This window comes from Myotis davidii, unplaced genomic scaffold, assembly GCF_000327345.1.
Source record: "Myotis davidii unplaced genomic scaffold, ASM32734v1 scaffold292, whole genome shotgun sequence".
In the NCBI taxonomy this organism is placed as follows: domain Eukaryota; kingdom Metazoa; phylum Chordata; class Mammalia; order Chiroptera; family Vespertilionidae; genus Myotis; species Myotis davidii.
The window spans coordinates 3,724,491-3,736,132 of NW_006285042.1; the positions used below are offsets into that span (position 1 = coordinate 3,724,491).

Here is an 11,642-nt window from a genome sequence, read left to right on the forward strand (position 1 = left end):
GTTTGTCACAGTTTCTGTTGTATTCAGACAGTGCTCACTCAGTCTTTTTAAATTAAAAGCTCGTAGAGTTCTCGCCTGTACGGTAAAGCAAGACTAAGATAGCTGTTCTAATTGCCTGTTACTTCAACTCCCCCTAACTGAAAACTTCTTGTCTGTAAGATCTTGTGATTTGTATTTTTTATTTAAAATATCTAAGAATTACTCTTTAAATAGTAACTTAAAGTATATTTTTAAAACTTGCTGTCGTTTTATATCTGAGTATATTTGATATTGGTGTTTTTATTGACATTATTATATATAAAAATAAAAGGTAGTCCCTTTAGAGGTTATAATATAGAAAATAGTCCAGCTGGTGTGGCACAATGGTTAAGCATTGACCTATGAACCAGGAGGTCACAGTTTGATTCCTGGTCAGGGCCCATGCCTGGGTTGTGGACTGGTTCCCCTGTGGGGCCCCTACAGGAGGCAGGCAATCAATGATTCTCTCTCATCATTGATGTTTCTTTCTCTCTCTCTCTCCTTTCCTCTCTGAAATCAATAAAAATATATTTTAAAGAAAGAAAATAAACAAACTTCCTCATTATGCTTACTATTTAATGTATTATAAGCCAGGAGAGAGATTGGGAACATATTTTGACCAGAAGAGGAATTGGAATATACTTTTCATGTTTTCCAACCATGGTTACGAATAGTCATTTATTCTCCCTTGACTCCAGGACAAGGGCAGAGGTATGAGGGGGAAGTTGAAAAGCAATTTGTATACCATTATTCTAGACTGAAGATGTATGATAAGATTAGGAGCAAAACATTTAAAAGGAACATCTGAAAAATTGGCTCCAAGTATGCTATTAAAAATTAGCAGTACATTCCCAAGGTAGGTGTAGTGGTTCAACAATTACTTTCAATTTTTGTTCAAACTAAATCAGGTTCTACATTGAAACATTACTTTCCAAAACCCAATGGAGGTAAGAAATGGGCAGTGTTTTTATTGTACACGGTGGTTTGATGGCATAGCATTTATTGTGATTGAACGCTTCGCTGGACCTCAACTCAGACATCTGCATGGAGATGCTGCTACTGAACTGCTATCCACAGACAAGAGTCCTGTTTATGAGTTTTGGAGCTCTTGGCCCTTTAAAAGATGGTCACTATAAAGAACACATAAAATTCTAGAGAAAGGCTAAGAACCTAAAGTTTATGTGAAGTTTTCTGCTTTTTTGCTTTAAAAAGGTACCATTTCTAGAGATTTTAAGGAGGAAAAAAAATCTGTTAATGTGCTAACTTTTCATAATTAGACAAATATCCCAGGGAGGAGAGTATTGACCTAAGGATTTGCTCTTGGGTGGACTTTCGACTTTGGTTGGCCCAAGTCAGACAAGCTGGAGTAAAAGGCACTCCACATTGGGGAGAATTTGCCCCTAATTGTTCAGATAGGAAAATTCAGCAGTTCCAACTTAAGCTATGCACACCATCTTCCCCACAGTCAGTGTAAGTTCATCATGGCTTTAGTTCCGTCCCTGATTACCCCTGAAATCTTGGTAATTACCACTCTGAGTCTTCCCCAACCAATTTATTCTTAACCCTGCTACCACATGGTTCTTTGTAGTGGACAACTCTCATGTTATTTCTACTCAGAATTTTCCAGTGAGTCCCCTCTGCCTACTGGAAAACTCCCAGGTACTTAATGTAGTGCCACAAGCCACCGTTCCAAATGACTCCTTTACTTCTCACTTGGGCCAAATCAAATGAAGCTCATTGTTCCTCAAATACATTATGCACTCTTCCAATATTACAACTTTTTTCACGCCTTTCCTCCAACTGGAATTCTGTTTATTAACATCCCACCCATCCCTCTATGGAAGGATTCACATGTCTTCTCCAGCTATTGCATTTTTAAAATATTCTGTTTCTCTGCCGAAACCGGTTTGGCTCAGTGGATAGAGCGTTGGCCTGCGGACTGAAAGGTCCCAGGTTCGATTCCGGTCAAGGGCATGTACCTGGGTTGCGGGCACGTCCTCAGTGGGGGATGTGCAGGAGGCGGCTGATCGATGTTTCTCTCTCATCGATGTTTCTGACTCTCTATCTCTCTCCCTTCCTCTCTGTAAAAAGTCAATAAAATATATTTTAAAAAAATAAATAAATAAAATAAAATATTCTGTTTCTCTGACTAGACCCAACTCATTTAAATAACATCACATTAGATGTGTCTGTCCCACACCACTATCTAGTTTTCTTTGTCCCTGAGCCCAGAGCGCTATAGTTGTGCTCAGGATGGCGCAAGTAACTATGAAGAAGGAGCTGAAGATGGCAGCTAAAGGCATGGAAAACTAAAGAGCACAATGGTTAAACCTAAAAGGCCCTTGTAAACCTTCTAAAGGAGATGGAATTTATCCTTAAGGCAAGAGGGGTCAACTCAGATAACATCTCAGATGTTCCCTAATTATTCTGGCCACAGTGTAGAGACTAGATTGGAGAAGCAATATTAGACACACAAAGACCATTGATTTTTTTTAATGTTTAATTTTTCATTAACATTTAATATTACATTAGTTTCAGGTGTATAGCATAGAGTGTGTGTGTGTGTGTGTGTGTGTGTGTGTGTGTGTGTGTGTGTGTAACTTAAGTGATCCCTACTGATAAGTCTAGTGCCCATCTGACACCAGTGGAGACCATTACTGTTGCTATAATTTTGCTGGGAGGTGATGGCGGCCTCGATCAAGGTATTAACTATTGGAATGGAGAGACATAGTGAGTTAATGACAGTTGAAGTGATGGTTGCTCCTGGGAAATGAGTAAAGACTATACCCACGTGTCATATCTAGGTGGAGAGTGGTGATCCCACTTGTTGAAATAAAGAACGGCGGAGGTGAGGTTGTTGTAAGAGGGGAGTGGAGGTGCAGAGGGAGGGGAAAGAGGGTAGAAGGTGTGAAGAGGTCAGGTATTCAACTTTGTATGTGAAATTCAATGTGTTTGAATTGCCTGCCTGTTCGGACCTCCACATGCGAATAGTCTGTTGGATATGAGTCCAGAAGGTCAAAGAAAACGTCTTGGCTGCAGAGAGGAAGTTGAGAACCATCAGCACTGTAACGGAAGCTGTGGCAATGGACAAGCTCCTTAACAATGGAGCTTAAGACTGTGAAGAAATTGCTACAATGAAAATTGAATGAACTGTATTTTTGTTACCTGAATTTGTCTCCAAATCATAAAATTTTTTCATTTACATATCATCTGAGTGCTTTAGATGATATACATATTTTTAACTTAACTGGGTTTTACTGGTTAGTATAAATTTAAATAAAATGGAATAGCACCTTATGGAGGGGGTTAAGTTGTAAAGGAAAAATTATATTTGAAAACTTACATTGCCCCAAATGTAATATAGACATATTATCACAATTAAGTCCAACATAGTCTTTTTTAACGTCATCAGTGGAATGTTTGATTGGTTCTTTAAGCCAGATATTATTAAGAAATTAGTTTACATTTAGGTGCTATATTGTGTGTTTGGTTTTTTTGTTTTTTTTTTAAAAAAAGAAACCCTACCTTTAAGCATACGAATTACACTCAGCACAGTGAGATGCTCACTCTATAAGCACAGGGAAGAGGGTGATGGAAAAAAAGTAGGTAAATGTCTCAGCTAACCCTCAGTCCGATGGAATGACAGGCAGAATCCCTCAATAGGAATGTAATCCCTCAGTAGTACTAATACTAGTCTCTCATTTTCTGAAAGCAGAGTTAATTTTATAATTAAATACATGCATGATTTAACTACCCTATATCAGTAAAAAGAGTTTGTAAGCCTAGAGCTAGAATGAATGCAACCAACACATACCAAATAATACTAAAAATGCATTTTATAATTTAAAAGGCACAGTAGAGAAAATTAATTTGGATTAACATTTCCAAAAAGTGTTACCCAATGAAACATGCACTTTTTACTCTAAGAACAGAAGTCTGTAAACAGAAAGCCAACCAATACCTTGAGTTTGTGTCATTAAAAAGAGTTGTAAAGAACATACAGTCACCGGAGGCTAGACGCACGGGAAAGAGACTAAGCATGTAATACGAAGGACCTGAAAGGCACCAGAAATTGAGGGGAAACCAAAGGATTGGGATCCTGGGAAGTGGAAAGTGGGATCAAGATGCAAGCGAACAGATTCCCATGATGAAAACCTGATTTGAGGCAAAGCCTGTGTTTCCTGACAAATCCCCGATGCCGGAGGAGGCCCGGGTTTCAGGATATGGCCTTCCTGAGGCAACAATGAAGTTAGGTGAATATCGACACTCTGCTAGGAGGAGGACAACTGCTCCTTCCCACTGAGCCCTGACCACCAACCAGCCACAGATCCAAGTAATTAACACACAACTTCTCATTGAACTCAACAAAACCCTGTATGATGAGTATTAATAACATGATCTTTCCCATTTTACATTGAGGCGAGTAAACAGAGGTCCCCTCTCCCCAGGTTATACAATGAGAATGGAATAAACACCAGAAACTAATTCCAGTTACCATAATAAGCATACTCCTGTTAGTAGTATTATAAGGAAAAATGTGTGCTTCAGTGAAAAATGATGCACTTTTTAAATAAGCACTCCCAATTCTGACTTTATGTGGGCTTTGCACCTTTCTTTGCCTCTAAGCTATTTTATAATTTTGTAACTTGTGGCAAGCTGACAGTAATGAAAATAATTCTTGTCTCTAGACATGTACATAAATTCTGCCCAGTGAAGGTTCAATTGTCTTCCCTAGGTCACTGGGAAAGAAGCCAATTTTGTCCCTATTTACACATTCTTTTCAATATTCTTGCTCTATGTTTCTGTTCTTTGGATTGCCTTCTGAACTAACTGAAATATCTTACCAGTTCCCTCCTAACATGTTAAATAAAATCTTGAATATATATATTATATCTCCTTAAATTCTTGTGTAGGAATTTAATGAGTAAATGTATATAAAGTGCCTTGAATTATGTATATATATGAGTCATGATTTTACCATTTTAAAGAATATCCTTTAATAATATTTATTGAGGCAGATTATATTAGCATCTAACCGGCCCCTCTTTGTTTTTTATATTTCAGTATCTTTACTTTTTTTATACCAATGAAATACTTCAAATGGTCACTGCAGACATGTAAACAGTGAAGAAATCTCTCAATTAGAAATGGAAAGTTTCCTGCAATCCCAGCTCCTCGTGGATAATTGCTGTGGGCAGTTTGGTACATAGGCAATTAGATATTTTTCTATGCGTGCACTATGATATTTCTGTGTAAAATGTTTTCCTATTATTACTTTTTAACCAAAAAAAAAAAAAGCCATCTACTATGGTCTTCTGCAACTTGCTTTTTTTTCCAACCTGTTTTTTGTCCATATCAATCTTCCTTAGAACAGCTTCACAATTGACCGCAGTATAAATGTTTTCTTTACATTAATCCCTTACTAATAGAATTTCCATTTATTTCTCTATCAAAAACAATGTTACAGTGACCATCTGTTATATCCATCTTGATGCACCTCCCCTTTTGATAAATTAAGTACCTCCATAAGCTCTGTTAACACTGTCAAGCAAGTAATTTATAATTCCTAAAGTTGCTGCTTCAGGGTCTAGCAAATTTGCTCTTCTTTGGGGTACACTGGTTTCCTGATGCTTTGGGATCCGTGAGTGATGCTAATGGAGAACCCCGCTAAATGTGATGTAATCGAGGCTAAGATGCCAAACACAATATCAATAGGCAAGCTGATTTCAGATGGAAAAAATGAGAACATTTTCAAAGCCCAAACTAAGCTAGAAATTCTGTTTATTTTGAAATAGATGCCATTAATTAGAACATACTAATAAGAGAGTAGAAGTATAGTTTGGATTTATTATCATCGCTACAATATTTCAGTTCTGGGTGATTTCAATGGCAGGAAATAACATTTTAATGGCAGGAAATAGCATTGTGTGAAGATGAGTTTTGTTTCTAACCATTGTAATGAATGCATTGTGCTAGATATTGTATTCAACAAATATTAAATGAGCTAATATAAATACAGAACAATCTCTGACACTTGTAAGCTCCCCATATGTGTTGGCTTTTTAAAATACGGTGTATTGTAATGGTTAAGAGTATGATTCTCTAGCTACACCTGGGTTTGCATTTTCGCCTCACAGCCTTGGGCAAAAGTCACTTGACTTTCTGTCCTTGGATCTCTAATTCGTAAAATAAAAGGGTAAAAATAGTATATCTCCTTAAATTCTTGTGTAGGAATGTAATGAGTAAATGTATATAAAGTGCTTTGAACTAATTATTATCTAGTCCTTACTATACTATGCCTTGGGAAAGTAAAGTTGGCAAGACAAAAGTCCTTGCCCTCAAGTGGGTTACTGCAGACTGGCTCTAAAACAGATGAAAATAATAAGGATTTACAATTTAGTGTAACTGAGCAGAGTAGTGTAATCACAGGGTACAGTGAAAACATTTGAGATGGGCCCTAGTTTTGAAGAATACAGGTATACCTTGTTTTATTGCACGTTGCTTTATTGGCCTCACAGGTGTTGCGCTTTTTACAAATCAAAGGCAAAACACTCCACTAACAAAAAGGATTACAACTCATTTTATTGCAATATTCACTTTATTACACTGGTATGGAACCGAACCCACAATATCTTCAAGGTATGCCTGTATATGCTTCCTGTGGCAGAAATAACCAAGCTAACTCTTGAAGGACAGGGTGTAAAGAGGAAGAGCCTTTTAGATGGGCATGAGAAAGCCAATCTCTTTAGATACATGAGAACTGCAAATAGTTTGATAAGGCTGGGTATAGAATGGTATGTGGGGGAATAAGGAGACAAGATGCTAAATTGATGGCTTCCATGAAAAAGAATTTGGACTTCACCCTGAGGCCAGAGGGTCGATATTGAAACTGTTATACTGAAAAATTGCATGATTGGATCAGAGTATTAAAAACAATAAATTTGATAAAAGGGGTAATGAAGTATACTACTACTTGGATACTTAGAAGGCAGCATGGACAGCTATTGCTGGCTGAGTGCCTTAGTGAGGCCATGTAGCATACGGTTAAGTGTGTGGCCCTTCTGCCCTGACAGGTTTGGCTCAGTGGATAGAGCGTCAGCCTGCGGACTGAAGGGTCCCAGGTTTGATTGCGGCCAAAGTCATGTACCTTGGTTGCGGGCACATCCCCAGTAGGAGGTGTGCAGGAGGCAGCTGATCGATGTTTCTCTCTCATCGATGTTTCTCTCTATCCCTCTCCCTTCCTCTCTGTAAAAAATCAATAAAAAAATATATTTTTTAAAAAAGAGTGTGGCCCTCTGAGCCAGACTGATGTGCTACACATTCAGGCTCTTCCACTTCCTGTGTGACCTTAGGCAAGTCATTTCAATTCTCTGAACCTCAGACTCTACACCTATAAGGTAGGTGTAGAGCTATCTAACTGTACTTTACAAGGTTATCAAAGGAATTGAATGATATAATGAATACAAAGTGCATAGCATAGTGTGTTTAGTGTTAATATTAGGCATATATATATATATAATAACAGAATATTACTAAAATATAAAAAATAAGCAATGTGTTTAAGTGGTTAGTCTTAGACTGGAGTTTAAATCCCTGCTCTGCCATCTGACTAGCTTATGTGGCCTTGAGAAAGTTACTTAACTTCCTATGCGTGAGTTTTAGTATTTGTAAAATAATATAATAGCTTCTCTCTTGTAGTCTTGTGGTAAGGAAAGCATGAAATAATTCAGAGAAAGTGCCAGAACGTCAATTCATTTAAACCAATAGAATTTACTGAGTATGTATGCCAGGCACTATTCTAGGTCCTGAAAATAGACAAAGTAGCAAATAAAACAGATCAAACCAAAATTAAACCTGCCCTCAGGAAGCTTAATTATAATGAATGTCTGGCACATAAAAGTGTGTTACATATTATTCCTGTTACAAAGCACTTTCTCAAGACAAGTTAGTGGTACTAAATTGTTTCTATAATTTTTATTGTAATCCAAGAATAATATCCCATTAACACAATGGTAATAGGACATAAAGACGCAATCCAAGATAACTCAGACTTTGGAAAGACGGGTAATTGGGGAAGAAAAACACAAATTTGTGCAAAGATCTGCTGCTGAAACTCTGAATGCCTCACCACCTGCTTTTGCCCAGGAAAAACTCCGAGAGTGCTCGGGCACCTTCCTGAAACCCTCCTGGAGTGTGCTTCTAGCCTGTTTGCTTAGACAATAAACTAATGTTTCCACTTTACAATAGGCGTGCAAATACCCGAAAGATTATGAATATATTTTATTAATTCAAATGCCTCTACTGTCAACAGTCTTGGGGGTTAACTGAACATTTTAACGCAGTTTATTAAATGGTGAAAAGAACCGATGAAGCCTGGTGCAGCCGAGAATACCAAGGCCCAGGACCCTCTGTTGCTAAGGCAACTGAGTCCACGCCAGCCCCAGGGAGAGGGAACTTGAAACTTCGGGTCTGGGGATGGTGGGCACCCTCCGTGCACACGGTTTTTGGTTTGTTTTTGTTTTTCACGGTTGGAAATGGGCAGGGAATACAACCGTCAGTGGCGATGCTAGATTCCTCGCCTGCATTCTCGGTACAGGGCGCTATACAAACAACTTCTTCCAAACCAGACACCCCCTTTGGCGCCTCGCCGCCACAGGGGCGCCTGCGACTTCTCCCGGCCTCCCGGCGCGGACTCACTTCCGGCTGCAATAGTCCCGCCCTCGAGGGGCGGGAACAGCCCTCCTCCCTAGAGCTTCTCGCGGTTTTTGGGACGGAGTGAGGCCTGCGTCACTACCGGCCGCGAGACTTCAGCTCTCCGGCGATTGGTCCGCTTCCACGGCCGGTGTAGGACTTCCTGTCCGGGTCCCGGGTTTGCACGTGCGGTGGGGCCTGAAGACGCCGCGGTGAGCTGGCCCTTGCGGCGTCCCAGACGCAGCGTGTCCGGTGCTGCCGGACCTGGAGGTGTAGTCGCCGCTCTTTGGTGTGAGCGCCCGGCGGCCGCAACATGGTGGGCGAGCCCTCTGGCCTGGGGGGCGTGGCGCTCTGGGTCTGCGGAAGCGCGGCTGGGTCCTTCGGTGCCGTGGCCCCTGCGGCCGGGAGCCGGGAGGGCTGGTCCGAAGCTGCGGGCAGGCGGCTCGCGGCGCAGGGCCCGGTCTGGGTCACCCTCACCCCCTGGGGCACATTTTGCCGCCTACAGTGCGTCTTGCACGCCCAAGGGCCTCTCTGGAGAATAGCCTTCCTTTTACCCCGAAAACCTCTGCCACGCTGGGCGCAGATTCACCGCCCCCTGTTGCACGGGTCTGGCGGAGGGCGGGTGTCAGTTTGCTCTGAGGGAAGGAACTTGTGGAAGAGCCTGATCTTCGCCCCGAAGCAAGGCGGCATACTCAGCTGGGATGATGCCTTCTCAGCGTAGAAAAATCAGGGTGGGTTGGTGGAATAAACACGTAGAAAGGAATGGCGAGTCTCACTGAGTTATGCTGTTTGCACACAGTACAGTGGGGCCTCGACTTACGAGTTTAATCCGTTCCGTGACGGAGCTCGCAACTCAAAGTGCTCGTATGTCAAATCAAAAAGTGAACGAGTGAGACACGTGATGCTGGCCTGATGTTGTGGCGTTCACTGTGACGTTTGCTGCGCCAACTAGCGGTGGGGTATCTGAAGCTGGCTCTAACCCGAATTTTAGCTCGCAACTCAAAGCAAAAAATCGGCGGAGAGATGGCTCGTATCTCGAAAAACTCGTTAGTCGGGACACTCATTAGTCAAGGCCCCACCCTGCTTGCATCTGCCTTCCCCAGGTTTCCTGGTGGCAGGCTAGCTGTCCTGGTCCAACCTGTCCGGGACCTCCGGGTACGCAGGCTAAAGTCACTCTTCAGTCATTTTGCACAACATTGTCTTTCTCTTCTCTTTACCCGGAATCACTGTTCTTGATGATGTGCTGGGGAAGAAAAGGGGCTTGTCTGACTTAGTCATTGCTGTACCCCAGCGCCCATGACAAGGTCTGCCTCCAGAGTAGGTGCCCACAGCTGTTTGTTGGAGGAAGGTGAGTGTAGGTGTTTCGAGAACAGACTTGATGTTGCCTGCCCTACAAGTGTAGGTTTCAAAAAACCTGTTGATCCTTCACTTAACTTAGCGAAGATGCCCGCGCGGACGGTGACACAAGCCACAGGGGTCTGGGCTCTGTGTTCATGGCGTGTTCCGCTTCTGTCCCCCGAAGCCTCACAGGAAGAAAAAGCCCTTCATAGAGAAGAAGAAAGCTGTGTCCTTCCACCTGGTCCACCGGAGCCAGCGAGATCCGTTAGCAGCGGATGAGACTGCACCCCAGAGGGTCCTGCTGCCAACACAGAAAGTAGGTGCTGCTGTTCTTCAGCCAGTGAGTGTGTGGGCGGACTGTAGGTGGTTTTAAATTATCCCAGCCAGCTGCTGTTTTCAAGTAACTGATCTTCAGGGAAGCAAAACCTGTGACTTAATTTTCAGTAAATGTGCTGATGCTTACGTTGTGCACACTCATTTTGAGTGAGAGGATAAATCGCCTTTATTTGGGATGTTTCAGTGAGCACATCCTGCGTAATGGTAAATATGTACTAAGCCATCAGCTACAGTACTGCCTGATGTTATTTGGGGCACAACCAACAGCTCAGTCGCTGCTTTCCCTAAGGGCCTTTCGTTTCATAACCAGGAACTGCATTTTGCCTTCTGGTCACTCATGAAATGCAAAACATTGCAACTCGTAAGTCAGCTTTAGAAAGTACTAGGGAGCTTCTAAAGCAGCGGTTCTCAACCTGTGGGTCGCGACTCCTTTGGCGGTCGAACGACCCTTTCACAGGGTTCACCTAAGACCATCCTGCATATCAGATATTTACATTATGATTCATAACAGTAGCAACATTACAGTTATGAAGTAGCAATGAAAATAATTTTATGGTTGGGTCACAGCATGAGGAACTGTATTTAAAGGGCCAGAAGGTTGAGAACCACTGTTTTAAAGGGTCGATGTGCTAATTAGCAGTCAGTATACTTGTTAAGCATGGGTAATGTGAAAGGAAGTGTTGGGGAACATTGGGCCTATTTAGCTTTTTAGTAAAGCCAGTTTTTCTTTGTGTATAAATACAAGAAATTATACTTAACCTTTCAAGGCCCCTACACTATGATAAAACAAATTGGGGTGTGTGTGTGTGTTTCTTGGCTTGGATTATTGCACAGAAACATCTACTGAAAGGAGGAATTGGTTCCATTTTAATTTTATGTGACAAAATAGTTTGGAAGCTCTGTGTTTCCTGAATTTGTCAAGAATTCATTGTCTCATTCCTGTCAACCACAGTGTCCATGTGCCATCTGCCTCCTGTTCTGAAAGCTGTGCTCATTGGAAGGTTCCTGTGCCTTAATTTTGGAAGAGGTAGTAGTTCCATTTTGTTTATTATCCTAGAAAAATGATGAAGAGAGGCGAGCAGAACAGAGGAAGTATGGAGTGTTCTTCGATGACGACTATGACTACCTACAGCATCTGAAGGAACCGTCCGGGCCCTCAGAGCTGATTCCCACAAGTACAGTCAGTGTACCCAATAGGAGAAATGAAAACGAAGAAACTCCAGTAATTTCAGTAAGACTTTTCAACAATTTGTGTGAGA

At 41.6% G+C, this 11,642-nt stretch overlaps 1 protein-coding gene across 1 annotated transcript in view; it reads left to right on the forward strand.

Moving 5' to 3' along the window:
- The first annotated feature begins 8,839 nt into the window (after nucleotides 1–8,839).
- LTV1 (LTV1 ribosome biogenesis factor) overlaps nucleotides 8,840–11,642 on the forward strand; it is a 13,051-nt gene continuing 10,248 nt past the window's right edge. Inside the window, exons 1-3 of the mRNA XM_006755393.2 lie at nucleotides 8,840–9,025; nucleotides 10,232–10,363; nucleotides 11,441–11,614. Coding sequence (XP_006755456.1) covers nucleotides 9,023–9,025; nucleotides 10,232–10,363; nucleotides 11,441–11,614 — 309 coding nt within the window. The 5' untranslated portion in view covers nucleotides 8,840–9,022. The remainder of the gene's footprint in view (nucleotides 9,026–10,231; nucleotides 10,364–11,440; nucleotides 11,615–11,642) is intronic.